The sequence below is a fragment of the Juglans microcarpa x Juglans regia genome, chromosome 7D (genome assembly GCF_004785595.1).
Source record: "Juglans microcarpa x Juglans regia isolate MS1-56 chromosome 7D, Jm3101_v1.0, whole genome shotgun sequence".
Classification (NCBI taxonomy): Eukaryota; Viridiplantae; Streptophyta; class Magnoliopsida; order Fagales; family Juglandaceae; genus Juglans; species Juglans microcarpa x Juglans regia.
Genome location: NC_054606.1, coordinates 1,029,972 through 1,048,303, shown reverse-complemented (window position 1 = coordinate 1,048,303; position 18,332 = coordinate 1,029,972). Strand labels below are relative to the sequence as shown.

The 18,332-nt window shown below is 37.7% G+C and overlaps 3 protein-coding genes across 3 annotated transcripts; 2 read left to right on the top strand and 1 right to left on the bottom strand.

The window, feature by feature from the left end:
• The first annotated feature begins 1,010 nt into the window (after window positions 1-1,010).
• LOC121238471 (putative disease resistance RPP13-like protein 1) lies at window positions 1,011-4,573 on the top strand. Its single transcript, XM_041135340.1, has one exon. It carries the CDS (start codon window positions 1,130-1,132, stop codon window positions 4,568-4,570), a length of 3,441 nt encoding a protein of 1,146 aa, XP_040991274.1. The 5' UTR covers window positions 1,011-1,129; the 3' UTR covers window positions 4,571-4,573.
• Window positions 4,574-4,613: 40 nt separating this feature from the next.
• On the top strand, window positions 4,614-5,483 carry LOC121239412 (putative disease resistance protein At3g14460). The gene has a single exon (XM_041136665.1). It carries the CDS (start codon window positions 4,614-4,616, stop codon window positions 5,481-5,483), a length of 870 nt encoding a protein of 289 aa, XP_040992599.1.
• Window positions 5,484-7,191: 1,708 nt separating this feature from the next.
• LOC121238475 (flowering time control protein FY-like) lies at window positions 7,192-18,087 on the bottom strand. The gene is made up of 18 exons (XM_041135353.1): window positions 17,624-18,087; window positions 16,882-16,973; window positions 16,406-16,474; window positions 16,161-16,265; window positions 14,970-15,065; window positions 14,802-14,878; window positions 14,586-14,663; window positions 14,424-14,521; window positions 13,561-13,620; window positions 13,388-13,448; window positions 13,217-13,304; window positions 13,003-13,066; window positions 12,709-12,787; window positions 11,617-11,706; window positions 10,662-10,750; window positions 9,820-10,370; window positions 8,809-9,057; window positions 7,192-7,674 (listed from the first exon to the last, which is right to left on the bottom strand). Exons 1-18 carry the CDS (start codon window positions 17,823-17,825, stop codon window positions 7,603-7,605), a joined length of 2,220 nt encoding a protein of 739 aa, XP_040991287.1. The 5' UTR covers window positions 17,826-18,087; the 3' UTR covers window positions 7,192-7,602.
• Window positions 18,088-18,332: the final 245 nt, after the last annotated feature.

The following is an 18,332-nucleotide window of genomic DNA, read 5'->3' as shown; positions in this document are numbered from 1 at the left end:
GGATTTTCAGTTATCTCTATATAATCCAAAAAATAAGACCTTTTATTTATTATAATATATTACATAAAAACGATTGAGAGAAGATGGAGACGCTCAACCAAAGTTTGGAATGAAGATGCAAATATTGGCACCTTTTAAAATATTTTATTTATTGCATTAGGATTCTAAAATATTTTTTTGGCACTATTGCTACGTTCCTACGACTAGTTTCTTTATCATTTATACTTTCACATCTATGATGTAATTGATGAGCTGGTAAAACGGGTTAAAAATAATTTTTTTACTATAATTAAAAAAACAAACTGGAGAAATGCTGCTGCTCCCGTTGGGCTCTCAATGGGTGTTTTTTTAATTAATAATTAAAAAAGTATTTTTTTAATAATATTATAAACTTTTTCTTAAAAAAATATTTAAAAGTGATAAAATATTCTGAAAAAAAAAATGAAATACACCTGTCGGGAGCTCCACGATAACTGTAGAGCCACCCAACGAACTGAGGGCGGTTTTTCTGGGGGTAAGGTTTGCATAAAAACTACTTTTACGTATTTTTAGATTATGTTTGAACGTTGAATTGATTTCATCTATTATTTATTTTTTTATTATTTTTTTATCATTTTATGATATTAGATAATTAAATATTATTTATGATAAAAATATAATAAGAAAGAAGATAATGATTAGCACTTCATATAAAAATACGAAAGGTTTTTCTTACTTTTTTTTGTCTGGTAACAGTGCCAAAGACCTATCTTTAACGAGTCAGACTACTCTGACACAACTTAACCGACAGGTAAAATGAGTATTTTTATTTTATTTTATATTTTTTTAATATATTTAAATATTTTTAAAAAATAAAAAAAATACATTAACATATTTAAAATTATTTCTTAAAAAAAAATAATTTGACCAGCGGTCAACTGTAAAACTAATAAGCAAAGAAGCTTTTCCGTTCTTTAATTACTAATCTGTCAGAGACATGTCCAGTCAGTAGCTGCTAGCCTGCTAGATAGCTTTCTTTAATGAAAAATGCTACTTTAATTACTACTTTTCAAACCACAATAAGGAGACTTACATCTCCTCTTTGCTTTAACTTTCGTTGTACTCATTTTTTCTTTCTGCTTAGATAACCATGGCCGTGGGAGAAGCTGTTCTCTCTGCGTTCCTTCAAGTGCTGTTTGACAGATTGGCTTCACGCGAGTTCGTAGGCCTGCTACAAAGCCGGAAGTATGATGACTTGTTGGAGAAATTGAAGATCACACTGCTGACAGTTACAGCACTGCTTAACGATGCTGAGGAGAAGCAGTTTCGTAGCCCTGCGGTGGAGAAGTGGCTGCATATGGCTAAAGAGGCTCTTTATGATGCAGAGGACATATTGGATGAGCTTACTTCCGAAGCTCTGAGATGTACGGTGGAAGCTGAATCTCGGGACAGCTCCAATCAGGTATGGAAGTGGACTCCCGTCTCCACCCCATCTAGTACGGGGATGGAATCCAAATTGAAAAGGGTTAATGAGAAACTAGAATTGATTGCCAGATATAAAGATGTCCTTGGCTTGAATAACGAAGGAAGGTCGTCTGGACTCAAGCAAAGATTACCAACAACTTCATTGGTAGATGAAACTCGTGTCTATGGCAGGGTTCATGATAAAGATATGATAATCGAGCTGCTACTGAGGGATACACCAACAATTATAGATAAAATTGGTGTAATTCCTATAGTTGGCATGGGTGGTGTTGGTAAGACAACTCTTGCACAAGTTGTTTACAACGACCACAGAGTGGAGGAGCATTTTAATTTAAGGATTTGGGTGAGCGTGTCTGATCAATTTGATGTATTGAGGCTGACAAAAACAATTCTTAGGTCAGTCACTTTGGAAGATACTGATCTCGATGACTTAAATCTACTTCAAGTTAGTTTGAAAAAAAAATTGGTTGGACGGAGATTTTTGCTTGTTTTCGATGATGTTTGGAACAAGAGAAATCATGATTGGGATCTCTTATGGAGTCCATTGAAAGCTGGGGTAAGAGGAAGTAAAATATTAGTGACAACCCGGAATAGGGATGCTGCATCAAGCCTGGGGACGGTTCCAGCTCATCATTTGAGAGGTTTATCATTTGACGATTGCTGGTTATTGTTCACAAGCCATGCATTTGAGGATAGAAACATTGCTGTCTATCCAAATTTGGAGGCAGTTGGGAGGAAGGTTGTGGAAAAGTGCGAAGGTTTGCCCTTAGCAGTAAAGAGACTGGGAATTCTGTTGCGCTCTAGACAAGAAGACAACGAATGGAAAGATATCTTAAATAGGAAAATATGGGATCTACCGGATGATGAAAGTGATATTCTTCAGAGTCTAAGGCTCAGCTATCATCACCTTCCTGCACATTTGAAGCAATGTTTTGCTTATTGCTCGATCTTCCCTGTGGGATATGAATTTGATAAGGACTCTCTAGTTCTGCTATGGATGGCAGAAGGATTTGTGCAGCTACCTAAAGCGAAGAAAACGCTTGAAGAAGTGGGTGGCGAATATTTTCTTGAGCTAGTATCAAGGTCATTCTTTCAGGAATCTATTGTCAATAAATCACGATTTGTAATGCATGGCCTCATTAGAGATTTAGCCGATGTTGTTTCTGGTGAGTTTTGCTTCAGATTGGGGGATAAGTTAAAGAATGGCAATCAAAGCAGAAATTTTGAGAGGGCTCGTCATTCCTCATACCTTCGGGGCAGGCGTGATTTGCTCTCAAAATTCGAGGCCTTCAATGGAGTTGAACGGTTACGCACCTTCCTGCCAGTAGATCCAACTGGCATGATTGGAGTAAGCTATATGGCTAATAATGTACCTGGTGATCTCTTGCCCAAGTTAAGATATCTACGGGTGTTGTCATTCAATGCTTGCCGTATCACTGAATTGCCAGATTCCATAGGTGACTTGAAACTTCTACGCTACCTGGACCTATCTCACACAGCCATTCAGAGGTTACCCAACTCAACAGGTACTCTTTACAATTTACAGACTTTGATCCTGTGGCAATGTAACTCACTCAATGAGCTGCCTTCCAAGATGGGGAACCTCACAAACTTACGACATCTCCTTATTAGTGGAAGCAGGTTAAAAGAGATGCCTCAGAAAATTTGTAGATTGAAGAATCTTCAGACATTGTCCACTTATATGGTGGGTAAAGACGGTGGGTTAAAAATTGGAGGCTTGAAGGGCATGTTGCAACTTCAAGGATCACTTCACATTTCTGGACTGCAAAACGTTGTCAGTTTTGATGATACAGTCGAGGCTAATTTGAAGGACAAGCAGGAACTCGATCAATTAATATTCCAATGGAGTGACAGCTTCGACGATTCAATTACTGCTGTGGATGAAAAGGAAGTATCTGACATGCCACAAGTTCTCAAAATCCACAAAGATCTCAGCACCATAGGCTTTAGTGGTACAAGATTTCCAAGCTTTAGGGAAGCCATGAGAAGTTATACGCAAGAATCTGCTAAGCAAACAGTGGGATGGAGCAACAGTTTGGATGGTTCAAGAAATGAAACAGTTGCAACAGATGTTCTTGAGATGTTGCAACCACACGAAAACATCAAGCAAATCATAATCAGGGACTATGGAGGTACAAGATTCCCAAGTTGGATGGGATCCCCTTTGTTCTCCAATCTGAATCTTCTAAAGATTAGCAATTGCAGAAAGTGTAGTTGTCTACCACCACTTGGGCAACTAACTTCTCTCAAAGACCTCGTGATTGAAGGAATGGAAGAAATAAAGAGCATAGGAACTGAGTTCTATGGAGATGGGCGTTCTTCTACTATGCCTTTCCCAGCATTGGAAACCCTAAAGTTTGACAGCATGTTACAATGGGAGGAATGGTCTTATTCTGGACTTGAAGGCAGGGCAGACTTCAATAACCTTCAAAAGATTGAAATTTGCAACTGTCCTAAGCTTAGAAAATTCTCACACCATTTTCCTGCCTTGAAAAAAATGAGTATTAAGGAGTGTGAAGAACTGGAAACTCTTCCGAGGCTTCTTGCAGTTGATGATAGCTTAGAACAAGGCAGAGAATTCCCATGCCTCGTTGAGCTTTCTATATGGACATGTCCCAACCTGAGGGAACTGCCTCGTCTCTTTCCTTCATTGACAATACTTGAAATAAATGGATGCCAAGTATTGGAAAAACTTCCAAGGCTTCCTTCAATCCGTGAATTAGAAGTAAACAAGATTGATGAGGAGCTGTTGCAGAGTATGGTTAAGCTCCCTTCACTCAGCTACTTGCGTATGTGTGAAATTTCCAGGCTCACATGTTTGCTTGAAGGGTTTCTTCAGAAGTTAACATCGCTGGAAGAATTGCAGATTGCCCATCTTGGTGAGATCACTTCTTTGTCGAGTGAAATTGGATTTCAAAATCTCCAACGCCTCCAACGACTGGAGATTTCAGGATGTCCATTCTTGGAGCAGTTGCCACCAAGTTTACATGAACTCTCCTCTCTTAAGGAGTTGAGGGTCTTAAAATGCCCCTTGCTTGTCTCCTTTCCTTCGACGGGCTTGCCTTCCATGCTTATTGGCCTTTGATATCAAGGACTGTGAGGCTCTGCAGTTCCTACCTGAGTGGAAGATGCATAACAATGAGGAGCCTCTTTTACTCGAATATTTGGTAATTGAAGATTGCTCCTCTCTCACATCTTTACCAAGAGGCCAGTTTCCCAGCACACTTAAGAAACTTGAAATCCATAACTGCATGAATTTGGAGTCGTTTCCAGAGCAGATGCACAACAATACTTGCCTTGAATTCTTCAAAATCTCATGCTGTCATTCCATTAGGTCCTTCTCCGAAGGTACTTTTGGACTGTCCAGAGTCACATATAGCACCGCCATAAGCCTTAAGGAACTTATCATCAACAATTGTAAAGACCTCAAGTCATTACCTGGAGGCCTACAAAACCTCGTGTATCTCGATTACTTGGAAATAGTTGATTGCCCACTTCTTCTGTGTTTTCCAGAACCTGGCTTGCCAGCCAAGTTGCGATCAATTAGAATCTCCAATTGCCAGAGTCTCAAGTCCCTACCAAATTGGATGTGTAACCTCACATCTCTTCAAGAACTACATATAAATGGTTGCTCAAGTCTTGCATCATTTCCAGAAGGGGGGTTACCTGCCAATCTGCAGTCACTTTCAATTTTAGACTCTGAGAATCTCAGGCCCTCCTATGAGTGGGGGCTGCACAGACTCACTTGTCTCATGGATTTGTCCTTCGGTGGATGTCAGGGGTTAGTATCTTTTCCAGAGAAGTGGTTGCTGCCAAGTAGTTTATCCTCTCTTCATCTTGAGCGTCTGCCAAGTCTTAAATCACTACCCAAGGGACTGAAAAACCTCAGCTCTCTCGATAACATGGAAATATGGGATTGTGACAGGCTTCAGGCTTTGCCAGACAGCTCAAATACCTCAGAGTTTGGAATTTTGGGATATCCTTTCATGTACAGTTAGAAGAGAAACACATTTTATCTGCATGCGTTTGAGCAGGTGTTGCTCAGCAGAGTATGACTATGATCTCCCCTCAAGTATCTGATGAGGATTTTAGAGGAAGAAGCAAGGTAAACACTAAGATCTCTAAAATAATTATTTGCACAAATCTTACAGCCGTTTACAAGCATGCGCGCGCCTTGAAAAGCTAGTTTCATTTGGTTCAACTTCTTTCCAAAAGTCACCCATTGCTAGTTTCATTTCTCCATGAAATCTATTTCCTTTTCTTTTTTTTCGAGACTAGAACCCTATAAAAAATTTGAAAAGAACCCAAAATTCCTTTTGGCAAATTTAAAACTGAAAGCATGTTAATTGACATACTATTCAAAACATGCTTTATTAAAATAATCTCACTCCCAAACGAGAGAAACTTGCTCTTCCAACCGACTAATTTTTTTGACAATAAAAAAAAAAAAATATCTGTATTTTCATTCTCTAAATTTGCTTCAATGCATTTTGCCGCCCATGTGAAATATTGGAAGAAAAGAAAATTGAGGACTTATGCGGACTTACCAATTGGCCTGACATTCTCTCATACCCGTGCACCACCTCCATTAAACGCCGCATATACACCTTGCCACCCCACCATTAGCAAATAACAAGAGATCATCCGCATAAAACAAATGAGTAATCATAGAGGATTAAAAGGCTTGATCCTTCCCAACTGAAATTTATGATTCAACATCCTAGAACCTATAAAAAAAAAATGATTCAACATCCTAGACAACACTTTCTACGCCATCTCAAAGCATATAAAATTTGTCTGGATATATTTATTTATTATTTTAAAATTTTCTATTAAAAATAATCAATAGCTCGAGAGCATTGATTAAATGCCGGGTAAGGTATAGAATAAAACTAACTTTAGCGACTGTTGTATGACAATTATGCATTTTGTTATAAGAGTATTGCTTCTTGAAAACTTAACATTCATATGAACCTCTTAACGTGCCATGTGATTTATTAAAACTAAAGTTGAAAAAATCCAAAACAAAAGGACATCTGAAAATACAAAAAGATTGAAATCCTAAGGCCTGGTTTGGATTGAAAAATCCTCCCAACTCATCTAATTTCAATGTCCAAATACCACAAACACAAACACTTTTCAATTTTAAATTTTTAAATTTTTCATCTAGTCATTATCTAATCATTACAACTTTCCTAAACTTCTAAACAAAATACAAAAAACAATTCAAATTTTTTCAAATTTCAAAATAAAAATAATATCAAAATATTATATTCTAATAATATTTTAATTTTATAATATTCTTATTTAATTTTTTTTCTCATTTCCTAAAACCCCATAAAATATATTAACTCAAATAATTTCACTATTATTCATAAACTATTTTATTATTATTCAAAGATCTCATCTTATCTCATTATCCAAACAAGACTATTTTCCAGTCCTTTCTATGTTTAATTTTTAATCTTTTTAATAAACCACGTAACATCACAAAGTGGTGCCGTAAAAAGGGCTATTTGAGCGGTAAATTCTAGATGTCAAGTAGCATTATTCTTGTTATAACTTATAAAAGAGGCGGAAAAAGAGGTGTGCCAAAGGAAGTTTGAACCATTCTGGTTCTGAACCCTTTTCATTGATACAATATAATTTCTTGGGAGGATTCTGCGCCTAACATACACAAACACAGCAGTACAGTATACGCAGTAGTAAACATAACATGATCATACGGCATAGTTATAGCAAAATATAGCAAATAATCACTAACATCAACAGAAAAATTACAGAAAATGATCAATGAAAATTCCTAAAGCCCGGATTTGCTACGAGCGGGATTTTGGGATTTCAAATTCATTACCTACAGTATGTGATAACCAGCTGTTTAACAAAACTAATGAAGAGCTCAACCAGATGAGAATCCTATCAAACTGACAACTTATGGCGAATCTTTGGAGCAACAAAAGCCATCCTATCCAATGAACCACAAAAAAGAAATGAAGAAAAGAAAAGAAAAGGGCTGAAAGGTAGGATTAAACATTAGTATAAGTTGTCCACGACAGATAGCTTTCCCTTCTGACAGATGGCAGCCCCTGCAATGCCATAGTTTGACATAAAAATGGCCTACTGCGGTGTTTGTCCATGTGGTGGTGGACCTTGTGGTGGATGTGCAGGCATACCAGATTGATTCCCAGACTGCAAAAGGGGGTGCAGCGTTTTAGCTTCCGGTAGACTAATCTATGATTGGAAACACTACACAAGCACAAACACAAAATGGATATGGCATAAATACGCTCCTAAGAAAATCTCGGTCTTCATGAGGAGGGGTATTAACAACAGCCTGCCTTTTGATGTAAATCTCAAGAAATTTCATATATTTTCTAGCTTCAAAATGTGACTGTTGTCTATGCCATGCTGAGGAATCTTAGTATCATGTTCGGAGTGAATAGTGAGCTGCCGTTACAGATTTGGAGTTATTTTTAGATGTGCTGCATATAAGATTTCTGGTGAGGCAATCACCACAGGTGGGCCCAAGCGGTAAGGGCAAACTTGTGTGCGTGAGCCCATGTCATAGGTTCGATTCCCTCTGGGATCAAACTGCGATTTAACTAGGAGGCCATGGTGGTGGGTTGCTATGCTAGTCTCCCCGGGGGTTTAGGTTCCATGGGTGAGTCATAAGGGCTCTGCCCTGGGGTGGTTCCCCCGTCATAAAAAAAAGAAAAGAAAAAGGATTTCTGGTGAGGCAATCATGTTTTTGAAGAATTAGTTTGCAGATGCAGAAAACAGGATAATCTTCTGTTTTATTGGTTTTCTTCCATCAATCATGAGTTGCTGCCTTTCGTTAAGGCGTTGCCATGCAAGGATGGAGGCGCAACTTTGGGAGAAGGCTAGCCTAATTTGGAAGATAAAGCAATGCTGGTGGAAGTCATGTCTCCGGTGACAAAGGTTAGTAAGGTTTGTGCAGATAAGCTTTCTTAATAGCAGCTGGGCGTCTCTGTTAATCCATGTAGACAACAAGAACTTCGTATTCTGAAAGATCATTACCAAGATGGATTAAATTGAATATTGAGGGAAGCTCATTGCGTAATCTGGGACCTTGTGGGGGTGGCAGTGTTACAGAAATGCAGAGGGGTGCTTTATGGCAGGTTTTTCTTCCCATTACAGTTGGGGTTCTAACACTATGGTGGAGTTGATGGCTGTGCTATATGGATCAAGACTTTGTATCAGGTTGCATTGTCATTGAGGAAAACGCTGAATCAGATTCCCAGGTGGTAATTGGATGGTTGACAGGTAAGCAGTTCACAAAAGCAACAAACCTCTCTATCCTACCTGATAGGGATTATACCCCGGCATCATTGGCATTTGTCCAGCTTGTGGCCGGTTAAACATCCCACCCTGAGGATACATCTGGGGCCCACTTGCATTTGATGGGGCCTGCATATTTGGCAATCCGTTCTGAAAATTCCCAGCTGGTGGAGCTGCTCCGCTAGCAGGCAAAGATTTTGAGTGCAAGGGGCTCATGCCCATAAAATGGCCTTGAGGCAATGGATGAATCTGATTCATTGTGCCTTGCATCCCCTAAAGTAAGAAAATAAGGTTTTAGGTACCCAAAAAAAAAAAATCAAACACGAGAATACACTAACTTAGAAACACTCCTGAAGCTGGCCGTTCATGCAGATAATTCATGGCCTTATAAGTTTTGGGACATTCATGTCGATAGTTATTGCAGTCCAATGAAAGTATAGCTTCTTCCAAGGGCTGCAGGCCACATCAATTTGTAAAAGTAATTTTTTTGGGTCACGCATAACAAGCATGCTAGAATTCAATGCCATACCCCATGGTATCACCACCCATCAACAGAAAATAATCCTTGTAGATAAGTCTCATATATTCTATTCTTATATAGAAATGAGCATAGCTAACTTAAAGTCCTCCATTCACAAATTTGAAATTTTCAGGGGATACACCTTTAAGCGAAAAAGAAAGATAAATGAAACAGAATTGCTTGAATACCATTACTTTGCGAAGGGAACAAACCATCCCGTTCATTATGGCACATACATATCTTCAGCAGGGGAGCGAAACAAAATGCCAAAATAGAATTTCTAAAGGTCGCCCAGCTTGGGTTCTTCATGGTTTGCATTGGGACTGGAGGGACAGGAGTCCAGTAATTATTAAGCAACACATTTACAGCAAAAAACAAACTGGTTTTCTTCTGTTTTGTCCCCTCCGATCCCTCTCCCTGAATAAAATAAACACTTCTCTAGAAGTGGTCAGGCTACATTCGAAGCCTAGTTTCAAAAGATTAAACAAAAAGTAAAGCTGTTCACAAAATCATACCACTGGACCAGGCATTGGCAATTGATGTGAGGCAGGCCCTGATGAAGGCATAGACATTGATCCTGGCATTGAAGATGGGATTGATGAAGGCATACCAAGTGGGGGCATTTGTGGTGGAGGGCGAGATAAATGGGGATGTGAAAGCAAAGGTAAATGAGATGGAGGCTGAAGCTGTGCCATGTTTGGCATATGCAAAGGGGACATTTGCTGTGGGAGTGCCTGGTGTTGATGGTGGTGTTGTTGTTGTGGGATCTGCTGCATGTTTTGTTGATATGCTTGCTGCTGGTTGCCAGCAAGAAGGGAGGGATGTGGACCAGGAGGGAGAGGAGGAGGCCCTAAAGACATAGAAACAGGAAGGGGCTGCTTTTGGTCTCCCTGAGCTGATGCATCGAGAGCTTGTATGGATAGTGGCATTGCAATCCCAACACCAGGAATGGTTCCTTCATTTCGATTCAACCCAGGAGGAAATGGTCCTGGAGTTGTTGGCCCTTCTGGTACTGGGAAATTACCAGCCATGCGAACGCCAAAAACCGGGTTTTGCTCACCATAACCTGATATAGATGAAAATACTTTAGATGATGAAAGATGCTCTCTTCAAGTTTGACTATTTCTACCTCGATCATGAACTTTCAGAAAATTTATGCCAGTTCATTGGATAGTATAGCATACATCCTATAAAATTGCAACACCAAATTTACAACGCTCAAATCTGACTGCTGGAATTATATGGCCCCAATGAAAGTTGGGCAGTTTCACCTCACATCAGGAGTGATGTGGCTTTTTATTTTTGCTCATTTTTTATTTTATTTTTTTAGTTGGGGGGGGGGGGGGGGGGGTACAACCTTGGGTCTGACCCATGCTAAATTTATCACGAGCAGTGTCACCCGGCCTATTTCTGCACCAGAACTTCGTTGTGTGATCATTGCTACCACTGCAGAAGAAACCATACAAGTTTAGAAATTGATAGGGTCGTCATAGCTTAATAAACACCTGCAACTAATCATATATGCATCAGTGATGATATTAAAGAACAGATAAAAAACGTCCTTATGTTTTCTACTAGATAGAAATACAACACGAGGCATTCAATAAAGCTCCTCTTCATTTAATTTCTACCAAAACCTGCCTAATATGTGTGCTAGAATCATTGAAAACCTGTTAGTTCCGCAATTGTTTTTCTTAATTTAAAGCATCACTGGAAATCACTGTATCCTGAAAACTCATGGCCAGAAAAATAGTAGAGCACAGGCCCTAGCCAACAATGCATTTTCTAATTTTCTATTCAAGTGAATTCTTTCGACAGTCGGTTCATTTAAAATGACATTTTAAGGAGAAAGTAACAGAGCAGTTTGGTCAAGCCCTAAAATCTTTGGTCCACTCCAGTACATAAAATTGTATTTATAGATGCAACATTGCAGCTCATGGTTTATTGAGGTATGCATAAAGCCTAGTGGGATGGTTTTAAAGCAATAGAAAAGCTATATGCACATCATAATCGTTCTCGAGCAGGGACCGTTATGGTCAAGGTGTTTTACTACAAACTATTTTCCTTGGTTAACCACAATTTTTATTTTGGAAATATTGACAGGTTCTCTAATTTTATTTCTCCTCCATAGACTGAATAAAATAATTAGATGGTGTACTATATATTCACATGTATCATAGAATTCTGTTCTAAATTAAGCTTAACCTCATACATTCTATATACAGTCAAAAGTCTGGAAAAATAGGAAACAAAAATATTCAAGATAATTCACTGCCTAAAACAAGATGACTATAAACAAGGACTGAGTTCACCTGCAAAGAAGATATCCAATAGGATGCCATGCAAGGTCCCATACAGCATTATCATGTGCATTGGAAATTTCTACCTGGGGAGTTTCATGCCTGCGCATCAGAAATGGACATAAATATAGAAAATTATCGGGTGCAACCACTCGTTCCCACAGAAAGGTGTCAAAATAAGAAAGCCAAGGCCAACAACCTTTCTACATGGAACTTCAACAGCTATTACCTTTACCAGAGTACTCTTGTATCAGATATGATTACCAGAGTAACCTTAATTGAACTAGATTTTACAAGTTCTTCTATTCTCGCATCAAGATAACACCAAGTAATTAATAGGTTTCAAAACATCTTAATATTTTCAAACTTGTGTGTTAACTATTACATATGCCCATTGTGGACAACTGTCAAATATACCTCATTTAATTCTCTTTCATTGGATAGATAGAATCATTTGAATCTTATAAGACCTCTACATTTCCACACACCTCTTTCAATCAAGTTACAAAGAAAAAGACTCGATTAAGCAGAGAGGGGTGCAAACTCCTCTCTAAATTCATCTATATCCACCTATAATTATAAGACTAGAACTTAAAAATCTAATTTAGGTTAATATATATATATATATATATTTTTGATAAGGCAAGAAACAATATGAATGCCTCAGAAGGAAAAATTAAGATAAGGGATAAACTAATATAGGTTAATATAGAAGCTTCGAGGATCGTGAGAGGACAACGAATGAGCTCAAAAGTAGTCTTTTTTAAAACTTTGTTCTTATGGGCGGGGGTCATCGATTTTAATGGACTAAATGTCCATAATTTTCTACTTTCGATTGTAAACCCTAGTTAGGTTAGGCACTTATAATGTATACTTCCTGTGTACTTGGGCTATGCCTTTTTCTCTTATGAATAAAAGTTCTTGATTAACTATCAAAAATCTAATTTAGGTTAATGAATGGATTTCTTTAATCTGTAAAATATGTTCAATACACTGCATACTTGGAAGAATATTTTTTTTATCAGTACATACTTGAAGAATATTAGAGGAATAATGAATTAGTGCAACCCGAAAAAAAAAAGGCTCTGTATCAAAAGGATTTACCCCACAAGCCAATGGAAAATGGACCCGTCGAAACTCCCACTGACAAAGTACTCCTCATGGAACGGGTGCCAAGCCAAAGCTAACAATTGAAAACAATAATGCAGCATAAGTTTCATTCCCTTACAAATCCCACTAGATAGCTTTAGCAAGTTGCGCTAGTGACAGTCCACCATGGTGCATCACTAGCACTACGGCTAATACAAAAGTATCATAAACCTAAATTTAGTACAACACCCAAATAAAAACTCAAACTTAAAGCAGAATGGTTAGCATTAGGAGAGGGCTGTCACTGACTGGTCACATCTTTCCGATGTCCACGGAAAGACTCAAGCTCCTTCATAGCCCTAATGTCATACAGCTGAAAATGCAAGATAGAACAAAATCATGATCATCCAGAGAGATACGCATACAGAAAGGAAAAGTAACAAGGAAAGAAAGATAGCTACACCGAAAAAAATAGGCCCTACCAACTTAATTAACAATTTTAAAGGAGGAACATATTACTCACCTTGATGATTTGATCCTTCGAAGCAGTTAGCACCCAGTTACCATTTTGGTTCCATTTAACGCAGAGAACCATGTTTTTGTGGCCATGGCTGCAAATAAGACCTATGAGTCCTCAAAAGAATTCAACTAACAAGCTAGACTTCAGGTTTAACTATGAGGGTATTGTACTAACAGCGAACAAAGCTCTCTTCCTGTTTTGGCATCCCAAAGTTTCACAAGGTTGTCTTTCCCCCCTATACAACAAACAATCAAGCAGATATAAGTATTGCAACAACAAATTGAAAGAAAATTTAAAAAAAACACACACACACACACACACACACACAAAAGAACTATAGTATACACCTGAAACTAAAAGAGACTTTGTAGGGTGCCAGTCAACACTCTTCACATCCCAACCATGGCCTGCCTGAGTTCAAACCCAAATAGAAAACTCCTAGGTTAATTCATACACATATAACAGACACAGAAAGCATAGAAAGGGATTTCCTTCAGACTGAGCAGAAGCAATTTTACATGCAATCATGAGTAATGTATCACATTGTTAATCTAAGAATTAGAGGACAAGTTTGCTAGAAGAATAAGCAAACTAGTAATTACATGCATGAGTCCAACAAAATAACTTTTAAAAAACGAGATATTTTAAGGGTGTGAAAAAATGTGTGGTTACAATATTAAAAAACAAGGACAAATAAATCACATTAATTAGGAAAAAATAAAAAACTTCCAATATATATATTTTGTAACTACCAGAAATATTCACAACTACGATATAAGTGAGTTGAGTTGCTTTGCGTCAAGTAAGAATTCCCAAGGTGCTAAAAATAGGGGAACCGAAGCAACCAACCAGCAATTCCAATGTAGGGTCCGAAATCAATTACCACCCACCAAAAACAAAAAACGTTCTATAGAAGGTAGAACAAGCATTCTAATCAAGTTCTACTTATTTGAAATATAGAATGTAATTGCACAAAGAACTACATATTAAGAAATTTCAAAAAGGACATAAGAGAGCCTTTGATGCACTGTATTTGTTTAAATGCAGGGAAAACATTCTTGTTGACGTGCCATCGCAGAACTCCAGCAGGAGATGACATCCAACATAATAGCACATCTTGGAATCACTAATTTGTTCTTGGAGTAAAAATCCACCCAAATCAAGGGAACCAATCTTATTCTCATTCTGCTAAGTATTCGGAACACATTACCAGACAATGAGCGCTCTTCTTGGCATCGTGCGAAGTCCCAAACTTTAACAGTAGTATCATCTGAGCAGGAGCAAAACTTCAGGTCTGTCCTACAGAAGCTGTTCAAATAGCCAATAATTATATGCCTCTTGAAGAATACTCATCTAGATATATAGTAAATACCTCAAGTCCCTGACTGATTCTTTATGAGCAGATTTATTGGCCTTGACATTATTCATGTTGTTCTGCCAATACCTACAAGTTTCCCCCAAAATGTGGCCAATACATTTGTAATTAACATGAGATTTTGTTACCATTCAACAAAACTCATAAGATTTAAATATAAGTTATGGGACTGAACAGCACTGCAAATTCTATTAAGAAACATATTTACTTTATCGAGCCCCATCATCACCAGAAACCATCCAGTTGTCATTGTGACTCCATACCATAGATCTGATTGCTTGATCATGGGCCTACACAGTTGGGATATCTCAAAAGCCATCAGTCTGGCTTCTATTGAGAGAGAGTGAACATGTAACTAAATAAAATTATGTTCTTACGTACCTGAAGAATCATCTCGAAATTAAAGGACTGTCCATTCCAAAGAGTGAATTCCCCACTTTGAGAGCCCGTGATTAATCGTCTCCCTGTAGGAGTCCACTTTGAAAGATGAAAAAGAAAACACAGGTTAGATAGATGATAATAACCCCGTCAGCAGCAATCCAATTGGACAAGAAAAAGGAAAGGTAGCTGTTTTCAAGTCCTTATTTAAGCCTTGGGCAGAATTTTTTTTTTCTTTTTTTGAAAAAAAAAAGTCCAGATCAAGTTCCTTGAGCCATATGGCAGTTCTTGAAGTCATCTCTCCACTTGACCAACATTCACCAAGAAAAAAAGCAGTAAGCCCAAAATCCATTAGGAGTGCAGGCTCCTGTCAATTACTTTGGTAAACCAAACATAATGTTTTGTAACTTCTACAAATAAGTATAGAAGAATAATCAATAAAACCATACCTCAAATGTCTAATGAAATAGCTAACATGTCAGCATCAACTTTTTTTTTTTTATTGGCACTGGGTGTCAAGGAACAACGTCCCGATTAATCTCAAGGGTGCACAGGCCCTCTCCAAGAAGTTTCCCACAAGTGCACCTAAGGTAATTGAAGTGCAAAATCCCCAGTCTGATGGCTCCTAGAGATCGTTTGCACCCAAGGAGATTTGAACCTTAGACCTGAGGGGAGCATATCCCCAAGCCCAAAGCCTTTACCACTTGAGCCAATCCCTAGGGGTTAATTCTCAGCATTAACTAAGAATTAGCGCGCATTGGATAATTGTCGGTCTCATTCATAATAACTCCACACTAATCAGAAAAGATTTGAGGATGAAATTATGGACTTCTGACTTTTTCTTCATCTCTACAGTTGTGTGTCTCCAATTGTATACTTCTGGAATACTTGGGTTATTATGCCCATTTGCGCTTTAAATAAAATTCAACTTGTAAAAAAAAATCTCACATTTTCCATAAACCAATAAATCAATATATTGGAGCAGTACACAACAGGAGGTTTCATTGGAAATCATATAACATGTATTTCTGGCTTCAAGTCTGCCAACAGACAATAAACAAAGATAGGAGAATAAAGGTAAAACCACATTAACAAGAAACACACAGTTAAGACGATTTTTTGGTAACTAGTAAAGACAAAAATTCTCAAGTAAAATATATAATTTCAGGGGAAATTGGTTTCAGTCTAGCTTACCAAAACCCGATTAATTGAACAACGGTTTTTGTTCAAAGATGTATGTACAAATTTTCCAGTAAAGCTTGTAGACGGATTATCTGAATAGGCAATTGTAGGCAACATCTGCACCAAGGATTAACAAAACATTATAAATACAAGGTATAAATCAAGTTCAGAATTATGCACCATCATGCCTCCCGTCAACCACGTTTTTCCACATTACAAGAAAATATAATATTGACAAACGACAACAACTGACTGACATCAATCGCTGCTGCTGGGGTAGGTTGCAATGATGTCCTATCCCTTGAATCTCGCTGCCACATTCGAATCTGCAGAGTAGTTGATAGGGAAACAAAGTTACTCAAAACCCAATACGAAATCATAAAATAACAAGATACTTGATGCCGACATCCCTCGACTGAAATCCCAAAAGCGTCTCAAAAGAATGAAATAATTGTTATATGAAGTTATAAAAATGTACCAAAATGTGAGATATAAATCATACAAGTCAGGTAAAAACATCCGTATAAGGGATGTAATAGGACCACTTGTATCATAGGATCTCAGCAAAAATCATGACATATTTCAGTCAAATTTCTTTTGTGATAACAACTGATGCCCAACCATGTAAAACAAGAGTCCAATAATAATAAGAGTGACAAGAAAGGAGTTTATAAAAAATAAAAAATAAAAACCACCCGAAAACAAGCAGATGATTATCCATGAAAAAATTTACCTGCATGTACCGCACTACAGTGCTTGTATAATCAACCGCCCTCCTTTGGGTAAGCTTCCTCATTCTCTTTGCAGCAAAACTATCACCATGAGCTGCAACAAGCATATATTACTCATTATAAAGGGAAACATTAGAAATAATCATACTCTCAAGAACATCAACTATATATCATTGGATATGTAATCCATCCAACAGCACAACTGGAAAGGCTTTAACCGATTTCTATGAGGTCTTATAGCTTTCGCTCGAAAAGCTTTTGTCAGTGACAATTAAGGCTAGTGAGCTGAGCCCCAAATTCTCACACAAAATGATATAAACAATTCAACTTTTTCAAATCCCAAAACAAAAATAATATTAAAAAATTATATTCTAATAATATTTTATTCAATTTTCAACTTTCATCTTAACTCATCTCATCTGCAAAACAAACGATACAATTTAAGAGATTAATCTACCGAACCATTCAGAGTTGACCTTAAAATTCACATGGTTATCAATTACTAATAAACACAGGCAAAAATGATAATAAAGTGTACAATGCAGAAATGCCCCGAAACCATGGGGTGAGTTACAATATCCCCTACCATTAAAGTTTCTCCAATCTCCGTCATAATTAGCTGTAGAATTCACATGTTTATTCCAGATTTCAGAGTATAAAAGAAAGCAACAACATCTAATAACAATAATTCTATGATCAATAGTAGTAAACTAAAATGCAAAATGCGAGGCCTAAAAACCTTACCGTCGTAAGGAGGGGGAGGGTTAGGGGCGGAGGGGTGGTGATAATCTGGGGCGAGAGTACTGGAAGATGCAGAGGGCTGCCTCATCATATGCGGCGGAGGGGGCGGTGGGCCCCGGTGAAAGTCGCCACCTTGATGCTGCTGTTGATTATACTGCTGTTGCTGTTGTTGCTGCTGCTGGTGAGGATCACCACCGTACATCATCTTTCCGACGAATAAAAGCCGTAAAACTGAGAGAGAGAGAGAGAGAGAGAGAGATGAGGAAACCGTAGCCCTTGGGCTGAGCAGACTGGACAAAACCCTAAACCCCCAAATCCAGTACTCGTTAGTAAGTGCACGTGTCTTTAGAAAAAGCCAACCGGACCCAAATTGTTTTACTAATTGACGACGGCGCGACGCCGTTAAGTTATTAATCCCCGTCGATTCCCCGATAACCTCGATTCAGCACCAAAAAAGAAAAAAGGAATGATAGCCTCAAAAAATACGAAGGATTTATGATAGTTATATTTTATTTTTTGATGGAATGATAGTTTTATTTATTTTCACATAAATAAGTGAATATATTTATATTACAATAATATAATAACATTAGCATGCATTTCGGAATTATTTAATAATTAATTTATTTATATTTTTCTCAAATATTTTTTTTTTACTGGATTTTTCTCAAATATTTGAATAAGCCAAGTTTCTCACTAAATAAAATTTCAC

Coding starts and splice junctions, on each gene's coding strand:
- LOC121238475 (XM_041135353.1), bottom strand. CDS start 17,825: ATGATGTACGGTGGTGATCCTCACCAGCAGCAGCAACAACAGCAACAG. Junction 12,788..13,002: donor ACATCGGAAAGATGTGACCA/GTCAGTGACAGC, acceptor TTCAATTGTTAG/CTTTGGCTTGGCACCCGTTC. Junction 7,675..8,808: donor CGGGGTATAATCCCTATCAG/GTAGGATAGAGA, acceptor CCCCTTTTGCAG/TCTGGGAATCAATCTGGTAT.
- LOC121239412 (XM_041136665.1), top strand. CDS start 4,614: ATGCATAACAATGAGGAGCCTCTTTTACTCGAATATTTGGTAATTGAA.
- LOC121238471 (XM_041135340.1), top strand. CDS start 1,130: ATGGCCGTGGGAGAAGCTGTTCTCTCTGCGTTCCTTCAAGTGCTGTTT.